The sequence below is a fragment of the Coloeus monedula genome (assembly GCF_965178545.1).
Source record: "Coloeus monedula genome assembly, chromosome: 9".
NCBI lineage: Eukaryota > Metazoa > Chordata > Aves > Passeriformes > Corvidae > Coloeus > Coloeus monedula.
In genome coordinates, this window is record NC_138789.1 from 22,461,196 (window position 1) to 22,483,191 (window position 21,996).

At 40.8% G+C, this 21,996-nt stretch overlaps 1 protein-coding gene across 1 annotated transcript in view; it reads right to left on the reverse strand.

Annotated features, from left to right (window-relative positions):
- The window catches only part of EIF2B3 (eukaryotic translation initiation factor 2B subunit gamma), a 98,712-nt gene that overhangs the window by 32,471 nt on the left and 44,245 nt on the right, over positions 1–21,996 (reverse strand). The window contains exon 5 of the mRNA XM_082287074.1: positions 16,072–16,161. Within this exon, the coding sequence (XP_082143200.1) occupies positions 16,072–16,161 (90 nt within the window). The remainder of the gene's footprint in view (positions 1–16,071; positions 16,162–21,996) is intronic.

Sequence of the window (21,996 nt, forward strand, 5' to 3'; positions counted from 1 at the left end):
GAAGCTTTCTTGCAATTCTCTGAAGTGCTAGCCACATTCCTTTGCCAAAGGTGGAGCAAATCTCTGGGTCATCCATAAGATGTGGCTCAGAAACACACCCTTCTTACTGGAAAAGGAAAACCAGGAAGGTTTGCCTCTGCTTGCTGTTGAAGCAATTTATATGTGACATTAAAGGAATTTGCCTTTGGAAAGTAGTAAAAATACACAGTAAGGCCCTCTGTGAGAAAGATTTGGGAATTTTTTTGCAACAGATCTTGCAAATGTAGATATACGAACTGATAGCATGAGACTATTATCTGACTGTCAACAGCGGGGGAAACCAAACATCTGGCTGGAACTAGGAAAGGAATTTAAATCAAAAGAGATGCAGAGGGACTGAAGACCCTTCATCAAGAGAGAGAGAAAAATTAGCAGGAGTTTGGAAGAACCAACTGGCCTGTAACCCAGATACAGAAGAAGACAAACCAAAAGGTTTCTGGTCTAGTGTGTTTAAAATCCTTACAATCAAATCCCAAACTTCACATGCCTATATTAAGAAGAAATAAATGTAAAACCCTATAAGCTGAAGAAAGCATCTTTTTTTTATTCTCTTCACGTTTTAAAACTTGGAGCCCCCTGGTTTCTAAAGCTCGTTGTTTCTGTCCGTGCCGAGAAGTGAAAATGAAATACGCACTGAGATCGACAGAAGGAAAAATCTGCTACAACCAGGAGAAAGAAAGTAAAGGGGTGAGAGGAAGGAGAGGAGGGCACACAGAATTTTGGCAGAAATCCAATTCTAAGCCAATGTGGAGTAAGCATGCTCTTGACACCTCACAGCAAACTCCAGACGGTGAGGAGCATAAACATGAACCTGCCTTTGAGATACATTTGCCAAAATAAATATGTTTTCATAAAATCTAGCCCAAGTGACAGGCCCTTTTTCATGACTTTTCCTTTCCTAAACTTTGATATTTGAAGTTCTATCTGTTTTCACCTCAACAGAAAGTAGTAGGTTTTCAAGAAAACCACCAAAGATGGAGAGTGTTGTTAGATGTCTGCTTGTAAATGAAGAGAGGGGGACACACTAGTCCCTGATGTGGCTCCAGTATCCTGAGAACAAGAGCTGGCAGCAATTTTGAAAGGGGTTGATACTGATCACATTTTAAGCATGCAAAAAGAAGTAGTATCTCTGGCATGGAATCTGCAGCAAGTCACAACTACAGGACATGTAGCAAGAAATCGTGCATAAGTGGGGGAAACGAAGACAACTGGGCAGTTGAAATTCATGGTGCAAGTGCAAGAAAAAAACTGGGAATTCAAGTGAAGATGAAATATTTTAAAAGCAAAAGAACCTCCTGGAAAATTCAGTATTAAATGTACCTAAAAGCTTAGAGCACACATCAGCCACTCGCAGTCAGCCATGCAGATTGCAGACTCAGACCCAGGTATTATAAACCTAGAACATTCAAGGTTAATTTTATTTCAAACCTAAAACATTAAGGTGCAAAAATGTCTACTTGGTCTGACAACTGTTATTTTACCAAGTACTGTTATTACCAGCAAGAAATAACGACATCTTTAGAACCCCTATATCCCTGGTCCCTGTGCACTTTATATATTCCCAGTATTTCTGGGATTTTTGCATCTCAGTAAAGGCACAGATAAGGTTCACGCTAAATTAAAAAGTTTTACTTGTGAAAGAACATTAGGTGAAAACACCCTAGGTCAAAAAGCTTAATATTTACACACAGCTATGCAGAGGTTTTCAGAGACTTTTAACCATAAATAAACTTAAAACAGCCTACAACATGGCAGAACTAAGTTTGTATCTATGTATGTTATATTATATTACATTACATTATGGCCCACAGAGGGCCAACTTTTACTTGTTGCTGAAATGCAACTGCCTCTGGGATGAAGATTATTGAAACTTCAGCAAGAAATGAAGAACAATGTGGCCAACTGAAACACAAGAAGAGTTTTGGGGGATAAAAACTAATACTGACCCCTTAAAAAAAGACAAAAAAGGATTTCACAATTATGCTTTAATGGGCTGGGATTTCTGCTCTTAGATATATGTATTGCTGGAGACTCTGTCTGCCATAGGACATGGAAAATAATGGCTCTGACCAACGATGGTAAGGAAAAGAATCTCATAAAGTATTCTACAGTAATAGAAGAGTCTATTTGAATCTAAGTTTAGGTGACCTTGCACAAGTCTACATAACTGTAGGTGCTGTTTGGCTTTATCCACAGCAGGAATAGGAGCATCCACAGCTTTTGCTTCCTGCAGCTAATTCTCACCAGTTTAGGACACCCTGAACACAACTGTCAGTTCCATTTACCGGCTGTCATTCATTTTCATTTTCCATGTTTCATGTTAAACACCATAAAATAGTATTAATGAGTATTAGCATTTTAATATCCTCCCTGTTTTATTAATCTGTGATGAACCATGAAATCTACTGTTGCTGTCAGCACCCACCTGTGAAATCTGCTGTTACCCACCCTCCTTGGGTAGTTGCAGAGGGTTTCCCTTGCTATCACTGTCAGCACAATCAGTTAAATCTACAGGTGCAGATAGTGTTTGTGATTCCTCACTACAAACAAGCAGATCATTAGCCCTTTTATACTTATTTGTATCTTTTTTTTTTTTTTTTAAACAGGCAAATGTTAGCTCTTATACAGCTATGCAAGCATACATGGACTTGGGTTCTGATCTTAGCTCCATGGCCTTCAACAGAGATTCTTCAGATCACATCAAAAGAACATGAGGCTGTATTTCAGACTGGGGCTCATAATTAATGTAAGAAATGTATACATAAATACAACTAAACAAATCCTAAGGCAACTTAGAGTTTTGGCCAGAAAGGAGTTGCATGTTTATGCAGAACAATAAAGATGTAAGAAAAAGGGAGGGAAGAAGAAGAAAAAAAAAGAGGGTGTGTTGGAAGAAAGAGAAAAGTTAATTCTGAACCCTGTAGGTACATAGTTCATGGTTCTCATCGTTTAAAGGATAAAGCCAAATAACATTTAAAAATTCCATGTAAGCTGGGAGCTCTCTTGTTGAATCTCAACGTTATTTTCTCCTGATCCTTTGATGGAGATTAAAAATTTCCATGTGAATACAAAGAAAGAAACAACAGTTACTCTGAGATTTTTTTCCCTGAGCATTTAATGCTCCAAACTAGAGCAGCCAGCCACCATTCCCACCTCCTCCCCCCTCCTTCAAGAAAAAAAAGTCAACTCACTTTGAAGAAAAGACAAAACAGGGTCAGGGCAAGGGGGATTAGGGAAATGATATTTATATCATGGACCAAATTAAAATGTCAATGCAAGAGGCAGGCAAACAGCCCATGCCACATATATACACCAGGCATGTTTCCTCAAGGAAACAGGAAAGAGATTTGAAAAGAGTTAATGCAGTCCTGAGTTAATACCACCTGCCTCAGACTCAACACCACTTAAAAGACAGTGTTTGGGTCCATTTCCCACAACGCCGTTTTAACAAGCACAATGGAAAAAGCAATTACAGGACTTTTCCCCTTCTTCTCACTGATTCATTACTAAAAATGCTGGAATTTCTGAGACATGCTAAGAATGCGGAGAAAGCAGAGAAGGACTGCATACAAAAGGAAAAAAAAAATCAAGTGATAAATCTCTAGGGTGTGCCACATCTCTGCAGAAGGCTAATTCTGCCCTTACATCTTGCAGTAATCCTTTTGCCTTTGTCTGGTGTACCCAAGACCAATTATAATAAAGGAAAACTCCAAAGTAACCAGGCAAGCCAATAAACTATCAGGCAATTAATTGTGCCTAATTCAATAACCTGAAGCACCCATCACAGCATTGAACATCTGTTAAATCTTGCTATGTTCTATTTCTCCTGTTCTACTCTCAAAATCTGGACCACAAAAAGAGTAAATATATTTTTCACACCCTGCCACAACTTCATATTAATTAATTGCCAGTGTCTCTTATTTTTGAAGTTAAAAGCCTAGGGAGAAGACAAGGAAACTTTGAGAAATATTCTACTACAAGGTAATTCCACATGACTGCATTTGTGCTTCATTTGTCTTTCCATACTGTTTTCTAACTAAAACCTTCAAGCCTGACAGCAACATACTCCCAATGCTCACAAGAACGTGCATGACTCATTCAAAAATCCATTACACAGCAAGCCAGTAATGCTGCACAGCTTTGCTTTGCAGGCTCACGTTTATGAATAACTTCCCAAAACTGCAGAATCACCACCAAAACCCCCCATTCCAGATGATGGAGGGAAAGCAGAAGACACGCAAGTGACAGTCACAGACAGTATAACATGGAGAGGAACCAGATCAAAGTATGAAAGGGATGGTATGGATGCAAACCACATAAAAAGCTGTTCTCAAGTTCCACCAAGTCTGGATGCAGTTAAAGGAGCAGGGATCTAACTTCCACTTCTGCCAAAAAGCCCTTTGGGAAACAAGGCAGCTTTCTGAAAAATTGACCACAGAAATTAAAACTCCTCAATTACATACTCAAATCCTTTGAAAGCATGTGCACACTCAGCTCAGGTCATCTAAGTAACCTTAACTCTGCCCACTTGCCAAACAGTCAGGAACACCCCACAGCTCCTGACTAACGCAGCTTTTGCATGGGAATGCCAGCAAGTTTAGACATTTTTAGAACTTCTTTCTGACCAAAAGTCTCTGAGGCCATCGGAGGCCACCCAGGGTGTTTGGCAGGTTGTACATGCTGCTGAGGAATGGATCTCATTCACTCCCAGACAGCATCCCATTCTTCTAAAACAAGCGCACCTGCAACAAATGTGGTTCCTTGCCAGAACTCATCTTTCCCCTTTCTCTCCCACCTCCGCTTTTGCAGCCATCTGTGTCTGAGTTACCAACATTTTTCTAAGTGCCTTTGAAATTAGGCTCCTTTTCTGAAAAAGAAACAGAGGAATTCTGACAATTTGCCTAAACAAACACACATATGTGATGCATTTGATAAGGCTGACATGTATCCATAAACTGAAGAATTATGTAAACTTTAGGTGCGTAATTATATATTTAGACAAAATAGATTTAAACACTTCAGACTTGTCTTATAAAACATGTGAGTGTCAGAAAATAGAGGCATGGCCATAGCTTCACGTGGGCAACCTCTTCCACCCCGCTCCACTGGTATTGCATTGCAGGCACTGGAGATGCCCACATGACTTTGCTGTTTCTCCATGCAGATACTGTGTTTGGTGGTCTGCAATCAAACGGACCTAACCTCAGTTTGACTAATTTCTCTTAGCAGTCTGGAAGATAAACTGGAAGCTCTGGTGTGTAATTCAATCCTGCTTTCACCTATACAAGTACCATTTCTACACCCTTCTCCCCAGCAACCATTCTACCTTAGTTAATTCCTATCCCCTGTACTGATTGCTAATCCTTGCTCCACGCCTCCCTGTAGGACAACTCTGTTCTTTTTACCATGGTGTTTGCAAGATGATCTTCTGTCTGTGATAAGGCTAAACTTTTTTTTTGTCTTCACTTTATCCTTTCTTGAAGAACTTTGAAAGTTTTTTGGCTAATGAATCCCATCTCTTTTTCATGAGACAGCTTTTATTTATAATGTTCTTTCCAGATGGTATTAATCCATAAAAGTTCAGTGTAAAATGCTGCATGAGCTACATTTCATCTCTGCATCTTTGATTTAGGGGAAATATCACTCCTTCTCTCTATTCACCTCTTAGACTTCTTCAAAACCAGTAGCTTAACAAGACAGCATTCAGCATTTCCCATAGACTATTTAAAATGTTATACTCCCCCTTTTTTTAGTTTTTTCACTTTTAAGTAAAGAAATTCACAGTTGCTCCTCTTTGGTTCAAGACTGTTCTAAGATCAACCCTTACCTCACGCTCTAGGCTCCTTATCACATTCAGAATGGAAGTCAGAGTACCATTACTGACTGAATGATGGTTCACCAACTTACTGAAGACACTTCTTAGCTACTCTATTCATGCATGTGTGCCCTATCATCACTGGTAGCATTTATTGTCCTATCTATATGCAGGAATTTAAAAGTCTCCCACCACAATAATTCAATGCAATAATAAAGTCAGCAACAGTGTTACAGACATATTATTGTTCATGTTTCACTTGCCTGGCTAAGGCACAATGAAATTTAACATTGAGCTAACACCTAGAATAAAAAAACCTTTAAGAAAATGTGAAATACTAGGAAAATAATAATTCTTTTCTCTGTTTACCCAAAATTCAACCTGTCAGTAAAAGGGGACACAGAATTTCAGAATGATGTGTCAGTGACTGAGGTGTTGTGGACGAAGAGCGATTTAGAAGCAAAACAGAGAGGGGTAAAAAGGAAACCATTATCTTGAAAATTGTACATTCAGATCATCTGAATGGAGAATACAAGGGTATTCTGTTTTCCACTGCAAGAGACATAGATATGATATCATAGTATAAGGATTGTATCCTCACAGTGAGATGTTCAACAAGGCAAGATAATAACTTCACCCAGACGATTATCTTACATGCAAGTAGTGCTGAGTACAGAAAATGCACTGCATTGATAAAAGAATGCTTAGGGTGATACTGTCCAAGTGGCAATGATTTAAGAAAAAACAATAAAGGGGGAAAAAAGCACACAAAGATGGATAAACAAATTTATTCTTGGCTCCAAATTCACATCTTGTGTGAAGACAAAAGTCAACTTGGCTGAAGGTTACCCAAGGAAACTGAAACTGCATCAAACAGTGGAAAAAAATAGTTAACAATTTTTAATGTTTATTATCAGATCAGAGCAAGCCCAGCTGAGGCCACCAAGAGGGCCAAGAGCACATGACACAGGAGGAAAAGCTGGGGGAGCTGGGTTTGTTCAGCCTTGAGAAGAGAAGGCTTTGAGGGAATCTGATGACACTTTTCCACTACCACAAGTGAAGTGATATAGAAGACAGCCAGACTTTTCCAAGAGGTGCACAGTGAGAGGGCAAGAGGCAACAGATGCAAGTTGCAACAAGGGAAATTCCAGTTGGGACATAAAGAAAACAACTTTTCAGTGAGTGGTGCAGTCCTGGGACAAGGCCCAGTTTCCATCCTTAGAGATTTTCAAAACTCAACTGCAAAAAAACCCCCGAGAAACATAAAAGTTAGACTTACTTGAGCAGGAGGTTGGACTAGATTCTGCTAGACATCCCTCCCCAGTCTAAATATTTCTATGATTCTATAACTGAATGACGTTTTTTATGACCTTCCTAAATTAACTTCTTTTACAGAATCCAGAGGGTCATCATATGATGCTGTAAATCATAGTTAGAGAACAAAATTAACACATTTTAACATTTACCTTAGAAAAATTTGCACTAGGAGCAGCTTGGATGCACAGAATACCGTGCTGTGACCAAGCACACTTTGGGATCTCAGGCACGTGGCCACTATGTAGTATGATGGTCTCACAGAAAGGTTTGCAGTTATTCATGAAGTTGATCAGCCCCAATTTAGCACATCTAAAGACATGCCTACTCCCAGATAGTCTGCCAACAGGAAAAGGAATTGTATTTCTTACAGAAGGCATTTGCTGAAAATCATAATGTGTTTAAATCTAGTTTGGATCATTAGGGCTTTTCCCCCTGAGGTTTCACGAGTAAGGTTGATTGATACCATGGAAAGATGATAATAGTAATGATACCCTGGAGGAGCGGGACATCAACAAATTTCAAATCCTGGCATTTCGGGTAGGGAGCAGGGAAGGTTCCAACAGCTGGATATGTTTGACAAGGAAAGGAAATGGGAAAGATGAATTGCCATTTCACATTGTAATAGATTAAATGCACTAAGGAGGAACTTGGGCTGGGTTGATTGTGGGTTTTTTTTCCTCCCCCTTTTTCTCTTGTTTGGAAAGCTACAATCTATTTGCCCTGTCTTCACACAGTATACTTCCTGTAAGAGCTATTTGTTTATTTATCCGTTTTAATCACAAGGAAAGTATTCATTATAAAATCTCTCTTTACAGCAAAGGAGAAACCTTCCAGCCACACGGCTGACACATGTTAACTCGCAGGTATTCACAGAGCAGGTTCTGTTTTAAGCCATCTTTCAGGCAGCCACACAAAGACCACCAAAGCTGGGTGTTCAGCTCTGCCAGACCTCCCCCAGCCAGCAGCCCTTGCCAGGAAACACAGGTGACAGCCTGAATGATAAAAAGGCATTTAGAGGGGAAAAAGAAAAAATGCACTGGTTTAGTCTGGGCAGCACCTTAATATAAACCTGCAGGGGCCTTTGTGTACAGCATAGCACACAGCCATCCAAGCAGGAGCTCCAGAGCCAGTCACTCGCACCTCCAGTTTCCAAAGATCTCACACTACCCTGCCCTTTATTGAGGGGGAGAAGGGTAGCTCTGCTGCAGCTCTTTTCATGGCCACAGATCTCCCAACACAGCACTGAGACAGCAAACCTTCCTCTCCCCACTTGGTGCTGGCCCAGCAGAGGCTCTCTGGACACAGCAGAAGGGAACTGAGCAAAGAAGTGTGCTCTGGGATTGCAGCTGAAGCAGTTTGGAAAGACAGAGCACTATGACCTCACACAATTTGCTCTTATTTATTTCAGCAGTTAAAAAAAACCCAAAAAACCAACCCAAACCCCAGTGTTTAACATTGTAAACAAATCATACTGACTTTGGCTACAAAGTTTACTGCAAATTTTCTCAGTTCAGAAAAGAGTTTCTACTGGCAAATTCTGGCAGGCAGCTCTCCAGTGCTGGAAGAACTGCAGAAAGCGGATTTGTTTTCTTAGCTACAGCTCCAACTCTCACGGGGTGCACCCTGAGGGGAGGGCTCCCCCGGGAAAGTGGATTTCCCTGGCGGCAGGCAAGATGTTAGCACTCAGCATTCCCAGGATAAGGCACTGTGAATTGCTAACTCAGACCTTTTGAAGTGACCACAGTGCTGCTGTTTATCATTCTTGCCTTTCCAGTACCACACATGATCCTTCTGGCCGTAGGAAGAGCTGCCCACTTCCCAGGCGACTCTACCAGGGAAACTGTGGCTTTTTCTACACCCCAAACTTCAGAAGGGCTAGATTCTGGACAAAATGGTGATTTGCAAAACACATTACTAAACACAATAAAATTTTACCTGGCTTTTAGGAGGAAGAAGGGTGGAGAAAAAAAGGGGAAAGGACACCCTAAAAGTATGTGAAATGTCCTAATGTGTAAGAGGAATTTTGTTTCACATATGCCTACACAGTCTTTTGAAATGAAGTCTGAAGATCTTATGTCAGAAAGTGCATGCGACACTGGTGAACAGAGAACATCTAAGCAAATACACGGTGGCATCTGCCCCTATCAAATCTGAGATGACCAACATTCAGAGGTGGTGCAACTAGGGTGCCTTAAGAAAATTGCCCAGAATTTCCTATTGTAAGTTTCTGTCTTCATCTGTTTGTAAACTCTGCCAAAGTGTAACTGCTTTGGCTGAAATTACACATGCCAGGTGTTTCCCTGAAGCTGATTATTTTTTGGATAGCGTCATCAAAAATGTCTCAGCTACTTCCAAGAACAAAATTATGGAAAAACCCCTTTGTTTTGACCATGTTAAAAATATTTCATCTGCTCTGAAAAACTCTTGCACTTCCATGCTTGGAATTTGGCACAGCACAGGGTTGTCTTTTCGTCTGGGCATTACATTTGTAAACAGGAAAAGTGCCCATACTACATCAGGCTAAGTCTGAAAAAAACACTATTTGCACATGCTTGGAAGAGACCTGTTTGTTTTGGGTTTTTTTACTTCAAAAAGGTAGAAGTCCTTCTACCTTGGGCATGCTCCATTCTCTCTTTTCTGCAAGGTAATAGAAGTGCTTGAGCATTGCTCCACAGAGAAACAGAGTATATGCTCCAAGGTTATAAATGCTGAGGTGGATATTCTTTAAAGTTTAGAGCATCCCATATCCTTCTGGTGGCTGACCTGAAAGGTGATAAATCTATGTTGATAACAGCTACTCCATTAGCAAGAGTCACAGTAGACTCACTAATTAATTCTAGAAGTGTCACATACATATATACACACACTTAAAGAATATCATGGTAACAGTTTGGGCATTATGATACAACCCTTAAGAACAGGACTACTTTTCCTCTCCCAGTGTCAATCTCTTCTTCACCCAATGCAAAGATGGACTATGCCCTGGGGATGAATCACTGTTGTGTAATGAGGCAGAAGAATGACTGCCTCATTTGTTAGAACATGTGTGTTAAATGTACAAGGCAGGGAGCTGCAAGAGGAGAAAATAACTGCTAAGATGTAAGGCAAACGACTGATGCCTGAAGAACTGATTTTTAAATTTTTTTTTTTTTTTTTGTAATTCCCTTCTGTCAGAGGATTTTATGGATGCTGGTGAATGCAGAGCATAAATCCAATTTCTGCAGGTTGCCATTGATTATCACCCTGCAACAGCTATCATCAATGGAAATGATTTTTTCAACATTATAAGCTCTCTGTAAAACGTCAAGAATTGAAAAATGGCATACTTAAGACAAAGATGCTTCAAACCTGAGCTCTTGTGTACCCTGGTTTCCCACTTTCAGAAGGGGAAAAACCAATGCTTCACTAGTAGAGGTGCTGAAAAGACAGTTAATGGGCATTAGAGTATCAGTGATGAGCGCCAAGAGCAATGTATTTTCCTTTACCTTTCCAAAAGGAAAGTATTTACCTTGTTTTCAGAACAAGGTTTAAACAGGGAATGAGGCTGGTGGCCTTCACCTGAACTACAGAAGTTATGTACAACACTGAACAGTATCTCCTTCAGCAAACATCTCAGGTAATAAATGAAGCAATGGTCACAGAGGGGAAAAAAACCCAAAAGGAGGTACAAAGTCACATAACTGAGGCCGTACCATAATACGTGGGAAATACAAAAGTAAAAAGTTGCACAGGGAGTCTCAGCTGCAGCACTTATTAACTGGCAAGTGCTACAATTTACGAAGTTAGTATTTTTAAATGTAGCTGTTTGAATGCTCAACCTGTAACTAAGGTTTGGTTAGTATATTGCTGACAAGCTCTGCACTGATGAAATTGGAGAAAAGTTATTTTGGAGACCTTATTGATTAGGACCACATACTGCTTTCCTTTAGGCAGCCTTGCTCTGGCTTTGGACCTTCTGGTCTACCTTGATGAGGGGTGAAAACAGCAGTCTCCATATGCCTACAGGTTTCAGCTGCAAGCATGGTAGAATTCTTACAAATACAACAAATGCTGTCATCTGTACCTGCACAACTGACTTTGGGCACAATGCCATTCATGCATACGTATATTATAAATGCTTACTATGTATGTTCTTAAGCATATTCACAGGATATACAGAGAGACAGATCTTCAAGATTTAAATTTCCAAAGCAAGTTTGAATTTTTCATATTAAAACTTTACAAGGAAAGGGGTTGCTCTGTATTTATCTCCCCTCTGCCTTCCCTTAAATTAGGTATCTTACTTGACCAAGCCAAAGCTTCAGAAATTCTCAGGAAAAAAAGAACACAAGCTACCATGCAACTTCCCTTTGATCATATTTCTCCTGGTAGCAGCTTTGCTGGGATTGTTAGCAAGCCGACTGTCAGCACACAGCAAAGAAATACCAGCGCATGTCTGTGCAACACACGGGGCTCACACGGCACAGGCCCACATCCTGCCCTCTGCTACACATGAACTTCATGGGGGAAAGGGAATAAGGACTCTCTTCTTCCATCTGCTCTGAATGCAGCAGCAAGGCAGGATTCCAACCTAGCACTCAGGAGAGTGCCAAAAAAGGGACTGGCTACTGTGCTGGCTGCCACCCCAGGGCCCCAGGGGTGTGAGGCCCGCCAGCTGTGGGGTGGAGCCGTGCCCCCAGCCAGCTACAGCCTCTGCTTCTGTCTCACTGCTGGCTCAGCTCATGGAATGATCACTTTAAGAAAAGCAATATTGTGCAGTTCATCATGTGGTGCAGGTGTTCACCTTCAACTATCCCTGCCCTGTGCTGGCAGAGCAGCTCCAGCAGCACGCACAGCCTGTGCTTGCCTGCCTTCCCACGCCACAAAGTGCGGCACCTAAGAGATCCCCAGGCTGGCTTTGCTCTGAAAGAGGAAATGCTGAGGAAAGGAAAGCTCTCACCTAAATACAAGGAGCTCGTATTTTTAACTGATTTCCCTCCTGTGCGGAGGTTGTGATACAACTCCACAATCTCTACCAACACCAACCTCAGCAACTCTAATTTCACTGATGAAGAAAGGAACCCGGTGAAGAACCAAAGGCCTCTGCTGAAATAAACCCCAGGATCAGGTACCACCAGCAGAAAAGTCAGCCCAAACAAGAGCTGCTTCACACTGAGGTGACAGTTCCTGTTCAGACAGGATAAATCCAGTTGGTAGCAGGGTATGGGCTGTGACCTCTTGTGAATCTCATGTGGACAGACCAGTGACAGAAGTCACCAGTGTTGGGTATCCGAGGGCAGAGCTCCCAATCTCGTACTGGCACCCCTGTGCAGAGGCTGCCAGTCTAGTGCAGCTGATTAAAGAGCACTTTTTAATCAACCTAGCCTGGTGAAGCAGAAGTGTGGAAAGAAGAGAAGGAACAAATTCCAGCTGTTGGAAAGAAACTGCTATGGGTAAGAATTTCTTCAGCTGTTCCCCAAGCCAGCATGGAACCATAAGTGTTTGAGCTTGGTAGATTTGGACAGGGTAGAACCTTTGCACACTTGATTTCACTAGGATCCAGTGCTGAACTAGTGGATGAATGATAGATAGAGATTTAACTGCCAAAATTCATTTTTTCCTGCTAGGAGAGGAAAGAAAAAGCACTCTCATTCCTGAAAAATAAATTCCCCAGGTTTAAATTACATTAGAGGCATGGTATTTTTTATTTTTGTCTCGACATACATATTTGAGGGGGTTCTAATAAACAGAATATTTCCTCTGACTTTTATTCAAAGGCACTAGCAAGTTCTGCCTTTTAAAACTCAAGAATTTGATTTGCTATAGTGCAATAAAACTTCAGGCAGGATAATAATAAATTCAGGCCTTTAAAAATAGTTCATAAAAATGTACTAAAGGACTACAAAGTGAGTTACAGGCTACCAAACAGTATTTTGACCTTTCCTAACATCCCTCATCACAGAATCTCACTGCTGCCAAACAAATACTGATTATTTTCCAAACAATCCCACCCAGAAGAGGAAACAAGTGCATAGAAAAATCAAAGGATCTGTCTAGTACCACAAAGCAAGGCAGTGATAAAGCTGATGAAAAAAATCTTTGATATCATGACTTCATCTTGGAGCTGAATATTCAGCCTTTTTCCAAAGCTGCTACACAACAAAGTTGTTCCAAATCCTAAAGCAAGATTTATATACTTAGACAGAACCAAGGTTTAGCCATTTCATGTTCTCTTTTCCCTGTTTTCATATTAGTTGCCTGTGACTTTGTACTTTACCTACACCATATATATTAATCTGAATGCAATCTACCCTTACAGATACAGCTATAAACAAACTAGATTCACCAGACAGAGCTTATTCTTGCCACATCTTTGCACCGAAGCTGGGAGTCACTGAAGAAGAAACAGGTCCCATATGCATAACCATATTAGTTTTCATGTAATGCTGCAACCTGGGAGTAATCATAATTTTCCTCTACAAAAGCCAGTTGTAGCATCTGAATTTTTTACTGCTGGGTAATATCTTTTCAACTTTTGTATGTCAAAAAAACATTTGAAAAAATGTAAATGCTTCACTGAGCTACAAACAATGAAAAAAGGTGTTCTGCCTGCCATCAAACCCCGCTGCTAAAATATTAACACAATGTAAATATTGTAATATTGAGGAAGTACACTGTGTCAGTACTTCCTGGCACCGTACAAGAGCTTCACTGTTCACTTCAGTCCCTGCTGTTAGTTTTAAACACGCACAACTTAAACAAGGCATCTGAGCTTCTCCAGTCCTGGTGCGGAATTGCAGAGGGCAAAATCTTACTGTAGGTTCTCTCTGGACTAAAAACCAAAGTATTAAGAAGAATCCTTAAACCCAAACAATTATGTAGATGTCAGTACTTTTGAGGCAAAAAAAAAATCCCCAGTCTTTCAAAAGTCTTGCATACTGCTGCCAAACATGGAAAGATCTTTGGGTATGCACTGTCCTCCCCTTCCTCAGAGAAGAAAAACAAGCTGCAAATGCCCACCAGTGCCAGAAGTCTGAAAGCTGAAGTTATTCCTCATGGCAAAAGTCCCATTCCCCAGATTTGCCAGTTAAGCACATTACTTGCAATTGACTCTCTCAATTGACTGAATAAGCAGCATTTGTGTAAAAAAGAGAATGAAGCAGCTACCTACCATTAGTAAGCCAGATGTTGCTATCAGGCCTTAAGAAACTTTGCCTAGCTGCTGTAATGATCTATTTGTCATGGAAGTGTCACAGAAAAGCAGCACAGCTTCAAAAAATAGTGAAGACAGAGAATGACCTCACTAGAGAAAACAACAAAAAAACCCCACTTGGTCGTACTCGCAAAAAGTCAGTAGACTTGTTCTATGGGGATCTGAGGGCAGAATTTCACTCTACTGGCTTTGGTTAATACAAGGTAAAATCCTGACTGACAAAGTCAAAGATCTCACCAGTTTCCACTGAAATAGCATAAAGCCTTGAAATCTGAAGTAACTGCTGTTTAAACTCAGAGGCCTCTCTGAGTGACGTATCTGACAAAGACCATCCTTGTCCCACAGATTTAAATTCAAAACCAAATGAAGTACTAGAGAAAAATAACTGAATGTGTGAAATGTCTAATATTCCAGAAATGTCTAATCCCAGCAAAACTACGTGCTAGGATTTCATGTACATAGTCGTATGTGCTGTATTGTGACAAAAGAAAAGTGTAAACACTGCTTCATGCTACCACAGGAAGCACAAGAATTCCAAACCCTCACCAACTTTCTGAAATACACTGAATAAATGGTTTATTCCAGGTTTAAAGCATCTGCTGCTCCTGAAGCTTTCTCACCTTTCACGTATGTTTCTGTACACAAGTGGGAACCAAAATAACTTGTACAATGCCCCCATGTACTAGTCAAAGTATCAGATAAGCCTTATTCTTATGTATGGTAAGAAATTGCCCTGGGGGTTAATACAGATTTTCCACTTAATTTTAACTCACTCACAGACCCTTATTCTGGAAGAGCTCCTTGAAGCATGTACCCAGCTGTATCACCAGATTTGTATATGGTCAAGACTAACATAAATCTCCCACCCTCAATGTTTTTTCACATGTCAGTTTATCTGCTAAGAAAATGTACTATGAACACAACACTTAGCCCTTGTATCTTTTATCTTAAAAGGGGAGAAAAGCTCTTGAGAACTCAGTGAGCATTCAGTATATGTAATGGACATGAGAGGGCTATAAAAAGTCTAGGAACAGGACATCCTTCCAAAACTGAACTAGTTACTGTGAGGGGGAGTGTTCATTTGTTTGTTTTTTAAAGACAAACAGGGTTGGGTTTTTCTGTCTGTTTCATGAAATATTATAGCTAAGATCCTTCTCCACTTCCATAAATGGATGTTTTTCTTACTCTCAGTGGGTGGTCTCAGAGTTTTGACAGAGCAGTATCACAAGCTAAAAACATAGGATGCTACAGAGATAGCCCACCTGCAGTGGTGGTGGACGTGTAGGGGCAGAGAGAAGGTGATTGCAAAGACCAAAACAGACTGTGGTGGGGGAAATCAAAGGTCAGAAATATATTCACAAGCCTAACAATGGGGAAGCCCTGGTAAAATGAGCAGCCAAAAAGAACAGATACATTAGAAAAAGAAGGCATGCATAAAAGAGACAAAAATGTTAGTTTTCACTTATGCTGGTTTGTTAGTTTTTTGGCTTTTGTTCTGTTTTTTCGAAAAGATCCTAATAAGAAACTCAGACTAATGCTTGGCATTCCTTTTAGTATAGTTAAAATATTCTGAAAACTGGATTCTTTTATATTTCTATTTTATGCTGGCTAATTTAATGAAAAGAAAATCTTCCTTTAAAAGCTCTGGTGTAAACCATATGTCAGTGCAATTACCTGCTACTACCTTGTGTGTTGCTTGGTTTCTTACCTGTTTTCTACCAGGAAGTCTACCACATATTTCTTCAGACAGTAGAGATGGGCATCCATCAGCCCTGTTCTGATGTGCATTCTGGGGTGCCTGGAAAAGAATAAAAAAGGGAAATCATGGAGCTTTTGCATAGCTGTTTACAAGAGCTTGCCTTTGCAATGAGGTCAGGGGATAGAGACAAATGTGCAAAGGTCTGTTCCTTGCCATCTACTGCTGGATTGCCAGAAGAGAAGAGCTCAGGGTGCCATTATAGGGCTGTGTCTATAAACTTACACCTGCTGGCCCTGGGCTGATTTGCTGCAAAAGAAAACACCTCTTCCAAGGAGTCATTACTCCTGCTACATCTTCTCATGTAAGTGGAAATTGCACATTACTGGGCAGGAAGCCAAAGTAATGGGCCCAGAGTGCTAAAAGTTACAGTGGGTAATGTCAGGGTACAATAATTCAAAGCTTCTGGCTAAGTGCCTGCCTTAATATATATGCAAGGCTGGGCATGTTCTGCTAGCAAACACAACAACACTACTGTATTTTCTCCAACACTTCCTGGAGGGGAAGAGGGGAAGGAGATGGGGTCTGCTTATCTTTCCTACACTACACATTACAAATGATTGCCACAGCTCAATTACAAAGCATTTGGCTATCCAGCCCAGTAAGGTGGGAAAGATCAGTAAAACTCCCACTCATCCTAAGACAAACAATGGCAAACAGGGAAGTCTGCTTTCAGAGCAGTGGCAGGTTAATATTTCAGAACCTCAGGAATCTCTGGTAGCTTCAAAATTTTAAGAACAAAGTTTAAATCATAAAGACTTACTGACTGCTTCTATTGCTTCTCTTTATATTTTCTCTGTTCTTGGATAATGGAAATCCTTTTTGGAACCTGTCTCAAACCAGCCAGATATTTTAGGCCAGTATTACTTTCCCTTCCACAAATCTGTGGCCTCATTTGAGAGCATTCTGGCTGTCTGAACACTTGCCACTAGTTCTCAGAACAGAACAGCCACAAGAGTATTTAGCCTGCAGATTAAAAAGACAAAACACAGCAACAGGGACTATGCTGAGCTGTTCAAGACATCCATAACTGCACTCACAATCAGAGGCTATTAAGGAGACAAATTTCATTCCACACCTGAAATTGTCTCTGTATTCATTTTTCTTCCTTTGATGTGAGGATTTCATAATTAAGTTTGAATGAACATATTTTATCAGTGTACTCTATCCAACTTAGTTTGCTTATTCCAGAACATGCTAAAGTCAGATGTTTGTGATCATGATACTTTTATTATGCAGTTAGCTCAGCAGAAGGATCACTCACAAATTGGGCATGCATATATATATATATAAATAGTAAACCAATACTGTCACAACAAATATTTAATAACACCAAAGCTACCAAGAACATCAGGTGTTCTAGTAAGCCATTTTCCAGTCCATTTCTCAATTAATGCCTTGAACTACTAAAGTATTTAAGTCTTAACATTTCATGACTTATGTGGCATTTCTCAAGCATGCCATTCAAGCTATGCATATTTTTGACTATAACAAAATCCTTTAAGTCCCATTTGCAAAGGAAAGCTCCTATAATAGTAGTACAACACTTTGCAGTGAAGTATGTGGTCCTAGAAAATGATATATGCACTTTCAGTAGATTACTTCAATAACTAAACATGAGCTCACCTAGAAATGCTCCAGTTCTGATGTTATCAGTGGCCCAGATGTTGCTGTGGAAGGCAGCCCAAACAGCAATGTTCCTTATGCAAAGAGGATAGGGAATCCACTAATTTTAATGAGATCTTGCAGTTGGTAGTCACCAGATTCCCTCCTGCTCTGCATCCTGAGAACAGTTTCCATATTTTGTGTATGTATGAGAGGGAGAAATTTCCTATCTTCTCTGAGAAAGGTTCCTTTGTATTTATGTAACAAATATAATCGTTTACTGGGAAAATTAACAAACAATGGAACAAGGCAATAGACATGTAAAAATATAGAAATGGATGCAACATGGGAAGGAGAGGCAAAAATGGGAGGAAAAAAATCTAATTCTTAACTTGAAGATGACGAACAAGAAAAAATTTCTTTAGTGCCAGAATGCCTGTTTTTTCTCTTCCTATTCAAGATCTTTCATACACCCCTGTTAAACACCAGGCAGGGGAAGGCTGCAGCGGCTAGGCATCAAGCAAGGGTGTAAAACAGGAACTCCTCAGTAAATGCTGGTTCTGTTGCCAATGTCTGTGTGGCTCTGACACATGCAGTCTCCCCACCTGCAAACTGGAATAACTCTATTTAGCTACACCACAGGACACTGAGGATTTGTGGGCTGAAGTTTGTATGTGCATGCAAGCATTGTACCAAGTTTTTCTGTAGCTAAGCAACTTTGCTATTAAGTTATACAAAATCAGTGCAAGTGGACAAATAGAAACACAGTGCTATCTCAGCTCCTCCATCCCACACAAAAAAACCCCCACAAAACGCAGCCAGACAACAAGATGTACTGAAACACCAGTCTGAGTTAGCTTTCAACGAAGAATATACTAACAATAATGGAACATCATGCTGGACAAGAGGGAGGTCCCACAATGAAATCCTCTGAAATACAGACCACCTAAGTGATTTGCAACAGAATAGTCCCATAGATTAATATTATAATCACAGCTTCAAAGGTCAAACAGGCAAGTTTGGGCACATGCATAAACAAAGCTGTGATTTCTGTAAACCAGACTCAAGGAGAGAATAGCCACACTAAACCAGACTGATAAGAGTACTCTATCATAACAAGCCACTAAAGATGATGTTAATTTTCATTGACTAGTACTTAAACCAGTTTATCTTCAGGTAAAAGCAAAGGAACCAAATAATCTAACAGATAACAGCAAACCCCATCACCATTTCAAATGAGCATCTGGTTACTAATATCAAGAGCCACACTCCGGTCTCATGCCTCTGATCTCCCACTCCATCAACTAATCTTTACAGCATATGAAAAATGAGCCCGTCCCAAGGAACAGCTGATACAGAGAGAATCAAATAACAAACAATGCAGGAGCTGATGCACCTAGACTTATTGCTCTGGGGGAGATAATACAGAAGGCTTTTAATTATATCATCAAAGCAAGGGAGAAGGTACTAGGAGGGGCTGGCTGCAGATGGTTAAGTGTTAATGAATGCCGGGTTGGGTGGTTTATCAAAAGAAAAAGACTGGATATGTATCTGAGAGGGTCACCCTTGAGATGAAAGTTGCAACAGCCATTGTTGGAGCTCCTTAATGAGGGAGGAATGTCAAATGTGTACCCTGTAAGAATCATACCAATTACTAAATGAACTTCGGTTCAATCTAGCAAATGTAATCAAGCACAAGTCATTAAAATACATGGTAAAACTCCCTTTGGTGCTGCCACTATAGTGTCTATTACTGTCTGTGCTCCCGTGCAAGGGAGGGGGCTGCTCCCAGTTACAAGCTCTGTGTGTTAACTGATGGCAGATTTTAGTCCTAATGATGAGGCACGGAGGGCTTCCTGGCAGAAAGTCGACAATGAGAAGGCTAGGAGAGATCTGTGGAGAAGTCAGGGAAAGATCAGCAATTAAAAGAGCAATTTCAAAGAATGCAATTTAATGTGTAAAATTAGCTTTTATTAGCACATAATTCCACAAAATCCTGACTCAGGATGAGAGAGCATAAAGGTCTGCAAGAGTCCTTAGAAAGGTCTGTGCCTGTAATTCCTGACACGCCATTGTGAAATAATAAGCAGTACTAACAGGATTGATGCATGCTTCATACATGGCATTGCTTTGAAAGTGGAGCCCAGAGCTTTTCTTTCCCTGATAACCCGCTTCAAGATTTCCTCCCTCAGGGAAATCAACCACTGATAGAGCAAACTTCCCTTGTTTAAAGGCAAAAAGTCGGACAATTGTTTCAACTGTAAACTAATTAAGAGAGATTACCACCAAGAGCTGGAGGTTCCAACCAGCTCCATACTCCCACTGACAGTGTGATAATGCCAGGCTGGGGTCAAAATCATAAATCTGAAGGGAGCACACACAATGCTTAAAGCCAAAAAGCCTCTCTACTAAGCATGGGATATTGCCACATTAACCTCACCACCTCACAAATAAACTAGCTGAGAAAGAGAAATCCCATGGCCTCTTTCCCTTTAACTTCATACAGCTGTTGATGGAAAATATGAAGGTCTTTAAATAAGCGCAAGGACCTGAGGCTGTCCGTACTCTAACACTAATCCAAGCAATGACACAATAAAAATCTAATCATACCTGCAATTAACCTGGCTCCTAAACTGATACCTGAATTACATCCATTGTGGGCTGATGGGGTATTAATTCATCTTCCTCCCCGTCCTTCCAAAGTAAATAAATAACAACACGCTAAGTGCAAACTATGCATTCCACACTTGCATCTTTTCTAACTAATGGCATGTAGCTCACAGTCTATATAGCCAAACACTCTATCACATTCTTCCTATCCCCCACACCACAAACCGTGCTCTCGGATGAAGTAGCGCGTGGTCCAGTTCAAACACAGTGCTGACCCCTGCCTGTCTGCAAGAACGTGGTGCTCTCGTGTTGATACAAAGCCAGTGTACAGATCAACATGAAGAGAAGTCTCACAGCAAAAGCTGCCAGACCACCTTTAATGTCTCAAGCATTCCTGCTTTTAAAGGAAAAAAAAATAATCCCTAAATCGCATTGCTCATTTACGGGACAGCTCTTGGCTGTAAACTCACTAATAATAAAAGACCACTGTTACATTGGCTCTTCAAAAATCCCAGACACCTTATGACCTTAATTTTTTTTTATTTTTTACACAGTGCTTTTGGCCAAAAAGATCCCAAAGCACTTAGCCAAATGAATGTCCCCACTGTATGCCGGGGCTCCTTTGCCCACCGGTGAAATGCTGCCACCTCTGGGCTGCAGAGCCGCGGTGGCGGCGCCGGCCGGGCCCCCCCGCGCCCCTCGATCGCCGCTGCAGAGGAGGGTGGGCAGAGGGGAATCGGTGGATGCTGCTTCTTGGGTGGAACTGCTTCAGTTCTGGCTGAGGAACATCTCAGCAATGGGACCCCAAGAGTTCAAGACAGCACAGACTACTATGAGGTGTCTCCCAACACGTGCCATGAGCCCTGCACGACCCTGACCTCCGTTTCCCTGCCCAGGGGCACCCCCTCACTGTTCCCCCCTTCCTCCAGTTTTGTAACAACCTTATTTAAAAAGACAGGAGGGCAGGATGTGCTTTGGTCCCTTGAGGATCTGGCAAGGGAGGACAGGCCACTGCAGTTCTGGTAACAACTACCCACCATCCATCCTCACAGCTGCTGCTACTAAAGAGACACTACACCAGGAATGGGAAGTACTTTCCAAATGAAAATGTTTTATTGATCTAGTGACCTAAGTTGCTCGAAAGCCTTCTGAATAATAAATATTTTTCATTTAAAACCTTCACCACATGCCATTTTTCTTTGTTGCACTATGTTATTAATATACCCATGAGACTATAACACAAACTCTGAACCTACTTCTGACAAAAACATGCTGAAAACTTTTTGGTAAAGGAACTAACTTTCATTGAAAGCCAAAGATTAAATAATTTTCTTTAGTATAAAGAGTATAGGTTAGCAGTCAGAACTCAGGATTAATATTTGCTCAAGGTCAGTAACGGTTTACAATAAGCCAGTGTGACCTCCCTGTAGAAAGAGTCATTTTCTTGGCAAGAATGCTGTGTTTTAACGTTAACATCTCTTTTGACTTTGATGCTGAAGAGCAAGGGGGCCAACGGCTCTGCAGCCATCTCATCACGTGAACCTATAAAAAATGTTTTTCTCCATCCTGTTTCAGCTTCCCCATATGAAAAGGAGAACAACAGTAATTCCTCACCCACCCCAAGTCCAAGGAGTGCTCCCCGGGGAGTGCACAGCCACGTCG